The sequence below is a fragment of the Hemicordylus capensis genome, chromosome 1 (genome assembly GCF_027244095.1).
Source record: "Hemicordylus capensis ecotype Gifberg chromosome 1, rHemCap1.1.pri, whole genome shotgun sequence".
NCBI lineage: Eukaryota > Metazoa > Chordata > Lepidosauria > Squamata > Cordylidae > Hemicordylus > Hemicordylus capensis.
Window position 1 is genome coordinate 23,102,204 of NC_069657.1, and position 17,295 is coordinate 23,119,498.

At 44.0% G+C, this 17,295-nt stretch overlaps 1 protein-coding gene across 1 annotated transcript; it reads left to right on the forward strand.

Moving 5' to 3' along the window:
• The first annotated feature begins 8,633 nt into the window (after positions 1–8,633).
• LOC128331955 (heat shock protein HSP 90-alpha) lies at positions 8,634–16,988 on the forward strand. The gene is made up of 11 exons (XM_053266073.1): positions 8,634–8,790; positions 10,471–10,629; positions 10,721–11,087; positions 11,481–11,614; positions 12,090–12,398; positions 12,753–12,918; positions 13,757–13,947; positions 14,042–14,189; positions 14,876–15,144; positions 15,710–16,043; positions 16,280–16,988. The coding sequence occupies exons 2-11, from the start codon at positions 10,471–10,473 to the stop codon at positions 16,387–16,389; spliced, it is 2,187 nt and encodes a 728-aa protein (XP_053122048.1). The 5' UTR covers positions 8,634–8,790; the 3' UTR covers positions 16,390–16,988.
• The last annotated feature ends 307 nt before the right edge of the window (positions 16,989–17,295 follow it).

Sequence of the window (17,295 nt, forward strand, 5' to 3'; positions counted from 1 at the left end):
TGCCTATATTGCTCTTCTTGCTTCTTTCCAGTTTCTCTGTAGTATTAATATCCACTCATTTGTGGATTATGCGCCCTATGCTTTATATCAGCCGACTTGCAGGTGAACACATGGGGAGACATGACAGAAGTGTATAAATGTGTTCATGGAGAGAGAGTGGACAGAGAATTTTCTCTCTCTCTCTCTCTCTCTCTCTCTCTCTCTCTCACAACACTGGCACCAGGGTTCGTCCCATTAAACTGAAGATCAGGAGATTTATGACTGACAAAAGGAAGTACTTTTTCACACAGTGCATAATTAATCTATAGAATTCTCTGCCATGGGATGTGGTGATGGCCATTAGCTTGGATGGCTTTTAAAGGGGCTTAGACAAATTCATGGAGGACAGTTCTATCAATGGCTACTAGTCTAGTGACTACAGGCCACCTCCAGCCTCGGAGGCAAGATGCCTCCAAATAACAGTTGCAGGGGAGCAACAGCAAGAGAGAGGGCATGCACTCGCCTCTTGCCTGTGGGCTTCCCAGAGGCATCTGCTGGGCCACTGTGTGAAACAGGATGTTAGACCAGATCCAGCAGGGCGGTTCTTATGTTCTAACACTCTTTGTGTCAGCATCTGCTAACTCTTAGTTGCAAACCTTTTCAGAGTAGTTTGTTTAATCCTATGAGGTATGACTGACGCGGCCCTAGTCCTGCCTATTTCTGCTATTCATGCCACACCACTCTTGTGCTGGCTGCAGAATCAGGTTCTGTGGCTGGAGAACTTTCAAGAATATGGCTACATGCCTGAGCAGGACCCGCTGTGTCAACAGAAGCCAGTTTGCCCTTAAGCCAATTCGCAACTGTGTTTGCTATGTTGAGAGCTACTGAAGTAACAGTGTTGAACATGGACTGGGGAGACCTTGGTTGGAATCCTCATTCAACCATAAATCTCAAGAGGTGGCTTTGGGCTAGGCATGTGTCAACATACCCTAACATACTTTTCTCGGAGTGTTGTTAGAATCAAATGGAATCAGCCCTTGCTTGCCCCTCCAAAGGTCTTGTGAAGTGGGAATTCCATTATTGTATCTCTTATTTCAGAGTACCATATTTTCATCAGGGTTCCATTAATGGAACTCTGATGTCTTTTTCCAAAAAGCATTTAGTGTCTAGATCTGCTGAGATTACTATTATCTGGGGATTTAGGAGTGGATAGTCGTAAGTGTAAAAGATGTGTGAATAAAAAATAGACTATTCCTCCCCTGCCTTAATTTATCCATGTAATAAATATTAAATCACATGTTTAGATTGTGAGCTCCTTTGGGTCAGAGAACCATTCTCTCATTCCTTGATGTAAATCATTTTGTTGAAAAGCAATATATAAATATTCTTAATATATCTACACTTTAGAATTATAAACAAACATTTTGGTCTTTGTTCACTTATATTCTTTAAAATATTAGCTGGTCGGTTGATTCCATCACAGTTATCCAAAAGGAAATTAAAAACTATCTGATCAATTTGATTTTTGGTTTGTTCCTGTTACTCCCACAAAGGGAATTAAATGTTTGCTCTGAAAAGTTAAGGATTTTCCAAATGATCATATCCAGATTGAGAACTGACCAGAACAGACTTGGAAAATGTCATTCTCCAAACATAAAATGTTACTTGTTATGAATAAGCAGCATAAATGATACTATAAAAACTTGGAAAACTTGTACTTCTAGCTGTAGCTACAACTGAAGCTAAAACAAAACTAAAATAGAAAAGGCTTTGTAAATGATTCATAAAACAAATATTAGCTTACAGATGCACAGGCATGTAAGCAGAAGTCTGGAAAAATGAGATGGACGGAACCAATCCTACCCTCTGCACTACTGATTTTGTTGTGGGGTTGTTGTTTTAAAACCAAACCTTTGCATTGTATGGATATTCACCAGTTTCTAAGATGTACAAAGCATTTGTAGCAAAGAAGAATAGCATTCAATCAACTACTACCTACTACTAGACAGGCCTCAGCTGCTCAAAGCACCTATTCTTTGCAAGAGCATGTGCTGTTAATGGAGCTGGAGAGAATGTTGTGATGGGGGCTGCAGAAAATGAGGTGTTGAATAAACAACCGCTTGTGGTGTTCCAGCACCTTTTCTGCACAGTGTCTGCAATCTCTGAGGACAGGAAAGCTGGGGAGGATGGCTGGTCTTAAGAACATCCCTGCTGTATCAGGCCCAAGGCCTATCTAGTCCAGCATCCTGTTTCATACAATGGCCCACCAGATGCCTCTGGGGAGCCCACAGGCAAGAGGTATGTGCATGCCCTCGCTCTTGCTGTTGCTCCCCTGCAACTGGTATTGAGAGGCATTGTGCCTCTGAGGCTGGAGGTGGCTTATCGCCACCGGACTAGTAGCCATTGATAGAGACCTTCCTTTGTGAATTTGTCTAAGCCCCTTTTAAAGTCATCTAAGCTGGTGGCCATCACCACATCCCATGGCAAAGAATTCCGTAGATTAATTATGCACTGTGTGAAAAAGTACTTCTGCTTGTCGGTCCTAAATTTCCTTACCTTCAGTTTCATGGGGCGACCCCTGGCTCTAAGCACTGTTCCAACTGGTCCCTGTAATATTTTCCTCAGACTGGTATGTGTGATTTCCCTGCCTGGTGCAAGATTAGTGTGAGGCCAAACTAGACACAGGGCTGCTGCCAGTGCCATGGACGGCTCCCCCATGTTGTGGGACACTTCTAGTTCTGCCCTAAGACATCACATTAGGAAAAGGAAAGATTGTTCCGTCGAGTCAGTGTCGACTCCTGGCAACCACAGAGCCATGTGGTTTTCTTGGTAGAATACAGGAGGGGTTTACCATTGCCTTCTCCCACGCAGTAGGAGATGATGCCTTTCAGCAAGCACCTTCCTATATTGCTGCTGCCCGATATAGGAGTTTCCCATATTCTGGGAAACACACCAGCAGGGATTCGAACCAACAGCCTCCTCCTCTCTAGGCAGGTTGCTTCACCCCTGTAATAGGCCTCAAATACCTCATTACTTCTGTAAAACATAAAGAGAGAAAGAGAGAGGGAGGGAGGGAAGGAAAAGCCTGAGTGCATTATACTATGGATGCTGCATTATCCTTTCCTTCAGAAATGTTGTAGACACCTTAGCTACGCAGACTTCCTTATTTCTGATGTTGTTGTCTGGCGGCTTCATGTATAGTGCACAGTGCTGAGTCATAAGAACATAAGAACAGCCCTGCTGGATCAGGCCCAAAGAAGCCCATCTAGTCCAGCATCCCGTTTCGCACAGTGGACCACCAGATGCCGCTGGAAGCCACAGGCAGGAGTCCTCTCTCCTGCTGTTACTCCCCCGCAAATGGTACTCAGAGGCACCTGGTCCTAGTGAATTGCAAAGCAAGGCACTCCCAAGGACACTTATTTTTCTGCTCCTGCTCTGGAGATAAGTGTGCAGCTCTCTGTGGTCTACTTAATACACAATGCATTGTTTTTTATCAATAGCTTAGTGAATGATTTTACTGTAGGAGATGGAGTTCCTGTGCATTGGCCTTTTGCACCAACTATTCTAATGACAACTTAGGGCATTGGGAGTAGAGGTAGTTAGTGAGGGTCTCCATACCTGTCCCTGCCTTACCTCTGCTTTGTGACCTCTGCCTTGACTCCTCAGAATTTCCTGTGAGGAGTCAGTCCACTTCCTTTCTTCTTGGAGGGTAGATAGAAACATCTCCCCACACCCCACCTCTATCCATTATGTAGCTCTTAGACAGGGCTTGGTCTAAGAGGACCAAGGATCTACCCATGGACCTACCCATGGGGAACAATGGGGTGGACCTACCCATGGGGAAGGGACCTACCCATGGGGAACAATGGGGTGATTAAAGTTACTAATTGTTCTCTATGGGTGAACCGCAAATCTTTTTGAGCCCCTGGTGGTGCAGTGGTAAAACTGCCACCCTGTAACCAGAAGGTTACAAGTTCGATCCTGACCAGGGGCTCAAGGTTGACTCAGCCTTCCATCCTTCCGAGGTCGGTAAAATGAGTACCCAGAATGTTGGGGGCAATATGCTAAATCATTGTAAACCGCTTAGAGAGCTCCGGCGATAGAGCAGTATATAAATGTAAGTGCTACTGCTATTGCTATTTTGGTGAATTTTCGATATACCGTAATTCAAGGTTGAATTGATAGCAAAAAATGATTCATGTACATCTCTATTCTTAACTGACCAAAAAAGACCTATTCTCATAACTCCTCATGCCTCTATTGGCCAGAAGAGGTTACTGCAGTGCTAAGAGCAAGGATTTAGAATTCTAACTTCTAATAATATATGTAGGAGAAGGAACTTTGATTGGTAGTGGGTTCTCCCGGGTGCGTACACGTAGCAAAACAAATGCACTCATGATGGTGTACACATTTCCTAATATCCATGTAGTGAGTTCATAATATTTGAAACAGCCCTGTGTAGTTAATCCATTGTTTTTAATGCACATCAGGATGAGAGGGGTACTGGTAATTGAGACAAGGAATGAAAATTGTGTTTTACCTTACTTCCAGGGCCATCCTTAGGGTGGGGCAAGCGGGGCAATTGCCCCTGGCCCTGCACTGGGACAGGCCCCGCAGTGCTTGGCAGCCTGTCCCTTCTTGGTCACTGCTCCTCCGGACTACAGGAGCAACAACTCTTCTCCCTGTGAATTTCTATTCACAGCGGCAGGCAATTCCTTGGCAGCAGCAGAGACAAAAAAGAGTTAACTCTTCTCTTCTTGCTGCCTGTCCTCCAGCCCTCCCCCAGCAAGAGCATCTAGAGCCACCTGATTGGTTCTCGCAGAGTCTTGTGCTCCTCCCCCGCCCTTGCCACCTGCAATTTTAGAGCAAGAAGGAGAAAGCTGGGAGGAATCAGGGATTTGGATTAAGCACTAGCAGATGAATGGTAATGGAGGAAGTGGAAGGAAGCGGGCTGTGGGCTTCTCTCCATTGAGGAATGTAAAATATATGAACTCCCAACCTTTATCTGAATGTTTTTTGTTTTGTTTGGGTGTATTTGTTTGCCCTGCTTAAGCCACTGTATTTCTCTTTCCCCTCCCCCTGTATCTGTATGTGTGCACATGTGAGAGAAGCCCCAAACTCACTTGAAAATCTCCATTTGTGTCCCTGTGTTTGTTTCTAGTGTGTGTGTGTGAGAGAGAGAGTTGTAAACTAAAAAAAAGTCATTTTCAAAGTACAATATAGGCCAGAACTGTACAAATTTCTGTACAAACTTCTGTAAGAAAAACCTTCCCCATCCCAACAATATACCTTCTTGTGAGGAAATTAGTCAGTGCAAAAGTATTTAAAATTGTAAAAAAAGAAGAAGAAATGCTCTAACAAAATGGATTTATTTGTGTTCCTGCCTTGGTTTAGCATGTGCTGCTGGCTATTGTGTTGCTTATAGCTCTAATCTGGTCTCTGTGTGTGGTTGATTTGTTTTGTTTTTTCCTTATGACAATATTAATTTTGTTAAAGTAACAAGGTTCTCAAAATGGCTTAAATAGCAAAATAGATGAGAAAATTGTTCTTTCTCAACATGTTTCTACTTTTACTTACTACTTTATTTGCTTTGTGCAAAAGGTCAAAATGCATTAAAGGTTAAATCAGCATGCCACAGATCAAAACACACAGGTTTACTTAGCTAAGAAGTTAGTTTTATTAACACAAGAAGAGCATAGAATTGCATTTGTAGAAATAACATCCAAAATGTTTCTGGCATAATCTACTCTGGAATCCTTCACCTATTTACCTTTCCTCATTAAAAGACATATTTCCACCCTTAGGGACTCCCATCCAAATAGGATAAGGGGATGTGAAGTAAGCAGTGCCATCTCTAGGCGTGTGTGGGGCTGGGGGCAAGTCAGCATGTGTGAGACCCCCTTAACATTTCATATGATTACAGAATCATACTGACTGATGGAATACTATGTAAATAGTGTGTGTGAAAGATTTTTGGACATGTCCAACCAGCTTGGACATATAGTGCATCTGTAAGGGAAAAAGTTAAAAGTCCAACACATGCCCCTTGCTTCACAGTTCTCACTCAGTCCTTCTGGACTGCAAATTCAAGCATAGTACATTTACAAATGCACTCATCCTCCCACTTTTTATCTCATTCCCTTTCTCCCCCCTCCCCCCTCCCCTTGCCCTGCCAATTAAATTATCTAAATACACTACTTTTTACACCAAAATACACTTAGGGGAAGATTGAAAATTTTTAATTTATTGGAACAAATTCTGAACGACATACCTGCCAATACCAGATTTTGCATGGACAATCCTTCCACTCTCTCCTCTCTCTTGCAGATGTTTTGCTATGTACTTAAAAGATCCAGGGTTTGGGCCCACAGGGCCTGGCTGAGGCCCACAGCCTCCCCACATTTTGATAATTAAACCCTTTCTTGATCTCTAAAGGTATTCAAAACTCTCCTCCTCACTAGTTAACTTCACAGCTAAAAATTAATCTCCTTTTTCTCGTGCAACAGATTTCTCCTGCAATCAATACCCACACAATTGAGAACCACTGTGGTCTAGTGTTTTAAGACTAGGAATGGGGGACTTGCGTTCCCCATTCAGTCATGAAACTCACTGTGGAACTTTAGGTGAGACACTCTCTCTCTCTCTTCTCCAAACCTGCCTCACAGGACTGTTGTGAGGATAAAAGTGGGGAGGAGGACGAAAACATACAGGACCCTAAACTCTTGGGAGGAAGAATAGGATGTGTGTCTTATAACATATACATATTTATGTTGACTTCTAGCCACATGCTCTCCAATCCTAAACATTCCTAAACGTCCCTCGGATTGGTCAGTTTTGGGGGCAGTAGAATTGAGGCAATATAGTTGACAGACAAGTGTCTTGTTTTAGGTGGCCTAAACTTTGAGATACTTGATCATTTCTACATGTTCTATTGCTAAGCTTTGAGCCAGTTTTCAACCTTACCCTCAAGACTGAACATCACTGATCTTCAAAATATGCAACTTACCCTGGTTACATAACGTAACCATTTTGTAGCTTGGGGCAAAGCAACAAACGACCCACCCTCCTTTCCCACCCCTTTATCTCTCTTTTCCTTGTTCGGATCACTTCTACATCTCCCCTAACAAGAAAGGAAGAAAAGGGCATGAAGAAAAGCAGCACAGTGCCATTTTGCCCTCGTTCTTTTGTGGGCCATGATGGTGCGAGTGCTTTTTGCCCTTTCACACTGCGCCTCAGAAGCTGCTGCTGCCTGAAGTAGACTGCTTTGTCCTGCTGCATGGAAGGGCTTTAAGTGGGGTAACTGAATGACCACAGCACCTGTTTCAATGTGTGGGGATAACTACTGACCTTTATTTTACTTATTTATTTATTGTTGCATTTATATACCGCCTTTCATTAAAAGACAACCCCAAGGCGGTTTTAAAAAGTTAAAACATACAATAAAAAGGCAATAAAACATCAAGCTAAAAAAAATTAAAACATATAAAATACAGGCATAAAAACAATACATTTATAATACATATTACATTTATATGCCGCTCTTCTTTTGAATAGCTCAGAGCAGGGTACATGGTTATGTTTGTCCTCACAACAACCCTGTCAGGTCAGCTAGCAACACCAGCTGTCACTGGGTTCCACCTACGTTCTAAATGTAGTTCTAGCACACAAAGCTGCACACCCACTTTCCCTGCTAACCCCTGGCAAGTGGGGTTAAAGAAAAGGATATAGACTCCCCGCTTCCCCCGCAAGGTCTCAGGGAGATACAATTGTCATAACTTGACGCCCAATCCGAGGGACGTTTACTCAGAAGTAAGTTCCATTATGTCACGTTTGCATGAACAGTGCAGTGCAGTTTTGCGCATAATTAGTATTCGGAGCCCGGTTCCTCTGTGCTCAACGGGGCTCACTCCCCTGTAAATGCGTACAGCTCATTGACCTAAGAATGAGCCCCCTTGACGACGGTGGGAGTTACTCTCTCTGAGTGAACATGCGTTCTGGATTGTGCTCTTTAAAGGGGCCACAATGGCGTCTCGTCGTAAAGGATGATGCAGAGCAACATCTTGGTTTCTAGACAGTTCTCAAACGGGAAGGAAGGGACACGTGGTAAGGACTCCCCCCGCCCCCGCGCTGCTTCTAGGACATTCTGAGGGCACTGCGGGGAGGGGAAAGCCTGGAGGAGCCACCTACTACGGAACAATGCGGAGTCCCGCCCTTCCAAAAGGGCGGGTACCGCACAAGCAGCTCTCATAGCTCCTCCCCCGACCTCAGCTGTATTGCGAGATTGACGGCTACGGTTATGACAGTATAATCGGACGAACCTGTATGGATTTCCCCCCTTCGCCCGCCTTGAAGAGGCGGGGCAGTCCGCTTTCGCGCACGCGCAGTACCTCTTCCACAACCCCGGGGCGTGCGTCCCAGCCCACCGGGCTTCGCGCTCGAGAGCATGCGCGGTAGCCCAACTACTTTCGAGCGCGGAGGCCAGCTGAAAACGCTTGAGAGTCGGACTCGGGAGGGGGAGGCCGGGCATGCGCAATCTTTCACTCCAGGGCGCCTTCCCCTCGCTCTCTGCCGCCTGGCCCCGCCCCTCTTCCCTCGCGGGAGACGACGCGAAGGAGTCCCCGCCCTCTCCCTTCTCTGTCAAGTGAAGGTTCCCGATGGTTCTGGAAAGAGGCGGGGGCGCGGCTATATAAAGGAGCGGGACGCCGGGACGCCGCGCAGTGCAGCTGGTGTGGTGAGTGGAGCGGTTGTATTAGCGGCGGGCGAACGCTCTGGGCAAACCATCCTTTTGCCGGTACTCGAGACTCAATCAAGGTAGGCGGCGATGGGAATGCCCGGGATTATTATCTTGGGAGATGACCTTTGCTCTCCCGCACGAAGCGGAGACCCCCCCCCGCTCCCCCCAGGGTGACGGGTGGGGGGAGAACCAGCGAACCTGGTGACGGGTGGCAGCAGGAGGGGGCGCGAGATGGAGTCGTTGCAGGCGGCAAGGGGCGCATCCGCGAGCCCTCAAGCGGGGGAGGGGAGGCCACCCGGTCGTTACAGGGAGGGAAAGAACCGCGCGAGGAGCCGAATGCAGCATTCGCGTGTCTGCGGAGGCGAGGAGGAGGGAGGGAGCCTGGAGGGCGAGCATCGTCCCGCGGCGAGGCGTTTGTGAAGGAGACGAGGGCGGCTGCAGCTCGTTTCCCCACCCGCGCTTCCATAGAGGTTACTTGCAGCGGAGGTGGGGGGATGTTTGCAGACCTGGCCGCGGCCCTAGGTCGGGCGGGAGACTCTGCCGGCTGCGCTAAGGCTTCACGCCCGATGGGCTGGCGGCGACGAGGGGAAAGGATGGAGGCGCCGCTGGAGGGGTGAAGCCCCACCGTCTGTGAGTGGGGGCTAGCGGGGGGGGGAGAGAAGGCGAGGAGGGGGCGCCCCTGCCTGTGGCGGCGCGTGCACGTGAAGCCTCTCCCTCCCTGGCTGCACCGCGTCGGCGAGAGGGCTTGTCAGAGCCCTGGTGGAGGGAGGGGGCTGGAGAGAGGTGGGGGCGACCGACGCGCGGCGGGTGGGTGGGGGCGGAGAAGACTCTAGCAGTTTCTAGAAACCTGGAGACGTCCCACTTCAGGGCCGGCAGGTGGCGCAGCAACGGCAGTCTTGGCTGGCTGGTTGGTTCATTCATTCGGTTTCTTTTTCCTCGATTCGAGGGAGGGCCCCCTTCCCTTGCACGCTTAGCAGAGACAAAGCTGGCGTGTGCTCTTGTCGAGAGCTGTAGTTCAGTGAAGGTCTTCTAGAATTAAGGGGGGGGGAGTACTTAGTGTGTGGAATGTCTCTTAAAATGGATAGAAATAAAAAGTAGAACCTTCTGCCCGGTTCTATAGCTGGTTGTTCATAAGCTAAGCCTTGAGTTCAGTGGGACTTAACAGCAAGTAAAATGTGCATCGGATTGCAACTTCAGTTTAAAAAAAAATCATTGCTTATAATGTATAAGTTTGTTAGTATTCACTTGATGTTCAAAGCAGACAGTAGCAGATTTTGCCAAACCCATAAAACTGTCTTACTTTCACATATATTTTTTTCAAAATTATATGTCCAGTGTGGTTTGCACCATGTAGTCTGTGTTAGGCAAGTGCTTACCTGAAAAAGATTGGATTACTTACATGGAGGTTTTTTGATCTGGTCTAAAGAAGGTTACTTAAACTGGAGATCCTCCAATTGTCTCTTAAATCTTATTTGTAACTGTGAAAGCACCTCTATACTCATTCTCATACAAACTTTGAGACTAATGAAATGCTCAAGGAATTTGCTAGCATGAACAGCCTAGTATGAGAGACAAACATGCACTGGCTTAAAAAATGCTAATCATAAAGATACAGTGTGGGAAAGGGAAATGAAACTTAACATCACTCTGGAGAAAGTGATGTTCTCGTCAGAGTAGTAAAGCGTTTCCTTAGTGTGTTAAACATGTTATCCATGCAAGTACTGTGTACTGGAAGTCTTGTTTTGTTTTGTTGGTAGATGCCAGAGGAAGTGCAAACACAAGATCAACCAATGGAGGAGGAAGTAGAGACCTTTGCCTTTCAGGCAGAAATAGCTCAGTTGATGTCCTTGATTATCAACACTTTCTATTCCAACAAGGAAATCTTCCTTAGGGAGCTGATTTCTAACTCATCAGATGTAAGTAAATTCTCAAGGGTGTTAGTAATCCAAGGCTCATCTCTGCTAAAGTTTTCTGTGTACTGAAAAAGCAATCCCTGTCTTTTTGTAGGCCCTGGATAAAATCAGATATGAAAGTTTGACAGATCCAAGCAAACTGGATTCTGGAAAGGACCTGAAGATCAATCTGATTCCTAACAAGCATGATCGTTCCCTGACCATTGTGGATACTGGCATAGGGATGACCAAAGCTGACCTGGTGAATAACCTGGGTACCATTGCCAAGTCTGGTACCAAAGCCTTCATGGAGGCCCTGCAGGCTGGTGCTGATATCTCCATGATTGGTCAGTTTGGTGTTGGCTTCTATTCTGCATACTTGGTTGCTGAAAAAGTGACAGTGATCACCAAACACAATGATGATGAGCAGTATGCTTGGGAGTCTTCAGCTGGTGGATCATTCACTGTCAGGCTGGACAATGGTAAGAGCTGTTCGTTTGTTACCAATTTTTTTCATAAACACTATTAAGCAGGTGATAAAAGGCACAGTGCTAGTAGGTAATGTCTTGCTAGAACCACAGTAACTATGATGTCTTTTTGTTGTCTAATAATGTGGTAAGGAATAGTAGGGAAGCAGAAGTACTAAAATACCTGGCTGGATTTTTATTAATGTTCTAAAATTTCAAGTTGATACTAGTGTGGACACAACTCTTTCTGCAGATACAGCTTATATACTGTGGTGTATGCTTACCTCTCAAATATTCTAAACTTGACTTTTGGAACAGTATAAACTTGCTAGTTAACAACACAGTATAAACTTGCTAGTAACAACAACACTGTGTCTGACTGGTAATGGTGGCTGAATTCTGTTGCAGGTGAGCCTCTAGGCCGTGGTACAAAGGTTATCTTGCATCTGAAGGAAGATCAGACGGAGTACTTGGAGGAAAGGCGGGTTAAGGAAATAGTCAAGAAGCATTCTCAGTTCATTGGCTATCCAATAACACTCTTTGTAAGTGTTCTTTTGAAGCTTATTAGTCTTGTACCTAACCAGCATCAAACACTCTGAGCACTGTTCTTCTTGGCTTCAGTTAATGTCCAGCAGTATCATGTATTTGTGTTGAGCCTGTGATGTTTTTATGATCAGATTAAAAAAAATTCTGATAGCTGGAAATACTGAGGTGCATTTCAGAATGGCTAGTTATGCAAAAACTATGCCTAGAATATAAGGTTTGTTAATCTTATGGTAATGATAACTTCAGTACCACATCTTTGTATGAGGGTGAACTTTAGTTCCTGGACCAGTTGTCAGAATAACCAAGTACTCTTTGCATGAGAATTGAGAGGGTTACTCCTCTCATTCTCCTTGATGCAGGGCACCCAAGATGGGTCATCTCTCTTCTCTTGCTCCAGAGGCAGAATTACAATAAAGAGTTGTGAATTAGGTGATGCTGGCTGTCAGTCATCTCTACATTTCTGTTGTGCAGGTGGAGAAAGAACGTGATAAGGAGGTTAGTGATGATGAAGCAGAGGAAAAGGAGGAAGAGAAGGAGGAAAAGGAAGAAAAAACTGAAGATAAGCCAGAGATTGAGGATGTTGGCTCTGATGAAGAAGAAGAAAAGAAAGATGGTGACAAGAAGAAGAAGAAAAAGATAAAGGAGAAGTATATTGACCAGGAAGAGCTCAACAAGACAAAGCCAATTTGGACCAGGAACCCAGATGACATTACTAATGAGGAATATGGAGAATTTTACAAGAGTCTGACTAATGACTGGGAAGACCACCTAGCAGTAAAAGTAAGATGGCTGCTTCTTTGGAAACCTGGTGCAGTTGTTAAGCATCTTTATTTGAATTTAGATTATATATATAAAGTGGTACAGAGATCAGATTTTAAAGAGTTGCTTTTAAGCATTAGCTCTTGTGCCTGTGCTCTATAAAGACATATTGCAAGCAGTATAAAATGACTTGTTTATTAATAAACAGATACTCTGAAGAGAAATCAATAACCAAGACTTGTTTCTTTACTGTTTCTGTTTAGTTTAGAAATGCATGCTGTCTTCACAGTTCTCAGTACATTTTTATTTGTAGCATGTAGCTGAAACATAAACTTAACCACCTCACCCAAATTTAACTAAATCATATTTTTGCAGCACTTCTCTGTGGAAGGGCAGCTGGAATTCAGAGCACTCCTGTTTGTCCCAAGGCGTGCACCTTTTGACTTGTTTGAAAACCGAAAGAAAAAGAATAACATCAAACTGTATGTGCGCAGAGTGTTTATCATGGATAACTGTGAAGAACTAATTCCTGAATATTTGAGTGAGTAAATAACTCCTACATGTGCTAGGAATATCTATCTAAGATGAAAGCTCTTGCTGCCTCTAGAGCTTTCATAGGGCCTGTCTATATATTTAATCCTCATAGATGTGCCCGTCTTGATGTGGAGAGTGCGTTTGGGGGGGCGGGGCAGTTGGCAGTGGAGGCCGGGTCAGGAGAGGAATGGGGAGGCAGGGCAGGAAGAGAGACTGGGGCAGGAGGTGGGGGGAGGGAGGGTAGGAAGAGAGACTTGGGCGGGAGGCAGTGGGGAGAGACTTGGGCGGGAGGTGGGGGGGAGTGTAGAAGAAACAATCAACCAATCAAATTCTCCCAATGAAACTCCTAAAAGTAAGTAAACTACTGCACAGATGCTCTGTGCAGGTTCAGCTAGTAACATTTTAAAAGCACATGTAAACTTAGCAACTTCTAAAAAAAGAATCCTGCTGAATTCGGACCAAAATTTCATCTAGCTCAGTAGCAACTAGCCAGATATTTCTTGGCAGCATCCTAGAAGGTATGAAGGCAGAAGTTCTTAATTGGTTGATACTTGGTTGTGTATGGTTTTCAAGCCTGAAGTGTCATTTTAGCTGCCATTGATAGGCTTGTCCTCCATGAGTTTGAACCTGCTGTTGCCACATCTTGTAGCAATAAGTGCTGTAGGTTTATTTTTATGTAGGAATTTCTTTCCTTAACAGAACTAATTCTCTAAATTTTCCTTTGCACCTCTATTCTAACGGTATTTTGAAAGCTGTGTGTACAGTGTTGGAATCTTAAAAGTGTGTAGGAATAACTTGGATTATCACTGTGCAGAATGATAGATTAATCAAGGTCATCTTCACAGATTTCATGCGAGGTGTGGTTGATTCAGAAGACTTGCCTCTAAACATTTCTCGTGAAATGCTACAGCAGAGCAAGATTCTGAAAGTGATCCGGAAGAATTTGGTCAAGAAATGCTTAGAACTGTTTACTGAGTTGGCCGAAGATAAAGAAAACTATAAGAAGTTCTATGAGCAGTTCTCCAAAAACATTAAGGTTAGTTGAATCAGAGTATGCACTTGGCTTCATGTGAGACTTTGTCTTTGATAGAATGCCTTGCAATAGCTAATAAAATACAATCTTTTTTTAGCTTGGCATACATGAGGATTCTCAGAATCGCAAGAAACTCTCAGAATTATTAAGATACTACACTTCTGCATCTGGGGATGAGATGGTGTCACTAAAGGATTACTGCACTCGGATGAAGGAAAACCAGAAACATGTATACTATATTACAGGTACACTTCCTTTGGTCAGTGACCGTAAATACAATAAACTAAACAGGTACACCTAATTTAAAATAGTCTAGATACTAATGAATAGGGTTTCTAGCTATAGCGGAACTCTCCTCTCAAAGATAGTTGCAGATTTTGGTGGTTAAAGGAGACACTGCTACCTTGAATTGCTAACTGAGCAAAGGGGCACCGTTTAAAGTGGTGGTTCTCTCTATGGAGAAGGGGAAGAGCAACTGGCCCTATCCATCCCCAGCAGAGCATCCATCCAGTGGTGGTTGCTGGTGTATTTTTTAGATTGTGAGCCCTTTGGGTACAGGGAGCCATTTTATTTATTGTATATGTATAAACCGCTTTGGGAATGTTTGCTGAAAAGCAGTTTATTAAATGTTCATTGTATTAATATTGAATAACTGAAGATTGTTGGGAAGCCCCATGGCCAAAGTGGAGTGAGGGAAAGAAAAATTGCGCTTGTAAATGGTGACCAACAGGGTGGATCATTGCAGAGAGGGCTTGTAGTGGCTTTGCTGTACGTGGCCTTAAGTATCTATAACTGGCATTGGGAGTCAAAAGTATTCATTCATGTATTGGCAGTTATTCCACTTGGGGAGGGGGCAGAATTGGCCTTGTGAATTCTACAGGGTTTCACTTAAGGTAGTGAAATTTGACTGAAGCTGTTTTGTTTTTGGTAGGTGAAACCAAAGATCAAGTAGCAAATTCTGCTTTTGTGGAGCGTCTTCGTAAACATGGTTTGGAGGTTATCTACATGATTGAGCCTATTGATGAATACTGTGTACAGCAACTAAAAGAATTTGAAGGAAAGACTTTGGTTTCAGTAACAAAGGAGGGTCTTGAGCTTCCTGAAGATGAAGAAGAGAAAAAGAAACAGGAGGAGAAGAAAGCAAAGTTTGAAAGCCTCTGCAAGATCATGAAAGACATACTTGAAAAGAAAGTAGAGAAGGTAAACTAATACCTATGTAATATCTCTGAGGGAGCGAACAGATCATATGAAGGTACTTCAAAGTACTGTCAGACTATTGGTCCAGCTATCTAGTACTGTACCCAAACTGCAACATCTTTTAAAAGTCTGGCAGCAGTCTCTCCCAGTCCTAGGACCTCGGACTAATTGGAAATGACAGGGATGGGGCTTTACTTTTTGCAAGGCTTCTGGATGCAAAGCATCAAAAGTTGTGGGCAGAGAACGTTAATGTTTTATTTTTACATTTATATCCTGCTCTTTCTCCAAGGAGCCCGGAATGGTGTAAATGGTTATTTTTATCCTCACGACAGCCCTGTGAGGTAGCTTAGGCTGGGAGATACATGACTGGCCCAGAGTCACCATGGAACTTGCTGGGTGACTCTGGGTCAATCACATCTCTCCAAACTGGCATTCTCATAGTATTGTATCTCCCCAGAAACCCTAAATGTTTCTATGCAAATGCTATGCATAAGCAAATATTGATATTGTAATCTCTGAAACTGTATAGAATCCTCCATAAAGGTCTACTCATAACAACTTCCTGCAGGTTGTGGTCTCCAACCGACTGGTGACTTCTCCATGCTGCATTGTGACCAGTACATATGGCTGGACTGCAAACATGGAGAGGATTATGAAGGCACAAGCACTCAGGGACAACTCCACAATGGGCTATATGGCTGCCAAGAAGCACCTGGAGATAAATCCTGACCACTCAATCATTGAGACACTGAGGCAGAAGGCTGAAGCAGACAAGAACGACAAGTCTGTGAAGGACCTGGTCATCCTGCTGTATGAGACTGCTCTCCTGTCTTCTGGTTTCAGTCTAGAGGATCCCCAGACACATGCCAACCGTATTTATAGAATGATCAAACTTGGTCTGGGTAAGTTTATCTCAAACACTTCAATTTAAATTTAAGGGTTGTAAGGCTCTGTGGGGAAATGTGTTATTCACTGAAACCCTATTAAGTCTTTGGCGATACAAAATTTAGTTACAATGTGGTGATGTTGCTGTGACTTTTATTTTTTTATTTTACTGTAACCTGTTTTGAGAATAATTGTGGGGAAAGTGGACTATACCTTGCTAAAACAAATGCTGTGATTTCATATTCTTGTACAGGCATAGATGAAGATGATACTGCTGCAGAAGAAACTAGCCCAGCAGTTGCTGAAGAGATGCCACCACTTGAAGGAGATGATGACACATCACGTATGGAGGAAGTGGATTAAATGGTTAACTACTTGAAGAAAATCATTTGGATATTTCCTTTGCCCTTGGCTTTGAATAAGTTATATTTTGTATATTATGAATGTGACTTGCCAAAAAGTCTTGACACTTGTCTGCATTCCCTCCTTATATTTATTTTTGACGATGTTATACCTTTATTTTTGTTACATTGCTTTTTTTAAGGTAATGTGAGATGCCATTGAGGGAATGTCCTTTCTTGGTGTAAACACTGTACAATCTTACCTTATATTGGCAAGTAAGGAATATTGGTTGATTAGTCAATGGCAGGGGTTAGGCTGATTGTGGACAGAAAAAGGGAGCAAGTAGGAATCTCTAATATATTCTGCAATGTTGATGTTAAATTCTGAAGTTATAACTGAACATCTGTAACATAACAATACCTAGTAACTAGGTATTGGAATACCTAACATCCTACACAAAGTTCTGAGGTATTGATGTTTAGTTTTTTATACTGTAAAAAAGGATTCTAAATTCCACTCTTACCATAGAATAGAATCTACTGTAAACCTATTGTGATTAATGCAGTTTTGCATGTACAGTTCTACTCTGGAATATCTAGAAATAAAGTGTTCTGGATGAATTTTCTGAGTCATAGCACATGTGACTTGAGCAACAGTTTAAATTTGGATGCCTGGTTCCTGCTTAGTGGCTAGACAGTTGCATGTCAAAACAAATATTGGTTTTGCAAGTAGAAATACTACTAGTCTTTAAAGAGCCTGGGGACTGGGCTGTAGGGATGTGCATGGCTCGGAGTCCCCCCCAGTCCGGCAGGGGGGGACTGTGACTTTAAGCGGGGGTGGTAGTGGTACTTACCCCCCCACCCCCGCCGCTCTTCCCCCTCCGGCGCTGGTCCTTGGAAAAATCTTCTTGGGGCGGCAGAGAGGACC

Excerpts from the sequence above, each read along its gene's own strand:
- LOC128331955 (XM_053266073.1), top strand. The coding sequence starts at position 10,471 with ATGCCAGAGGAAGTGCAAACACAAGATCAACCAATGGAGGAGGAAGTA. Across the intron at positions 11,088-11,480 it reads CACTGTCAGGCTGGACAATG|GTGAGCCTCTAGGCCGTGGT; the intron begins GTAAGAGCTGTT and ends ATTCTGTTGCAG. Across the intron at positions 11,615-12,089 it reads GCTATCCAATAACACTCTTT|GTGGAGAAAGAACGTGATAA; the intron begins GTAAGTGTTCTT and ends TCTGTTGTGCAG.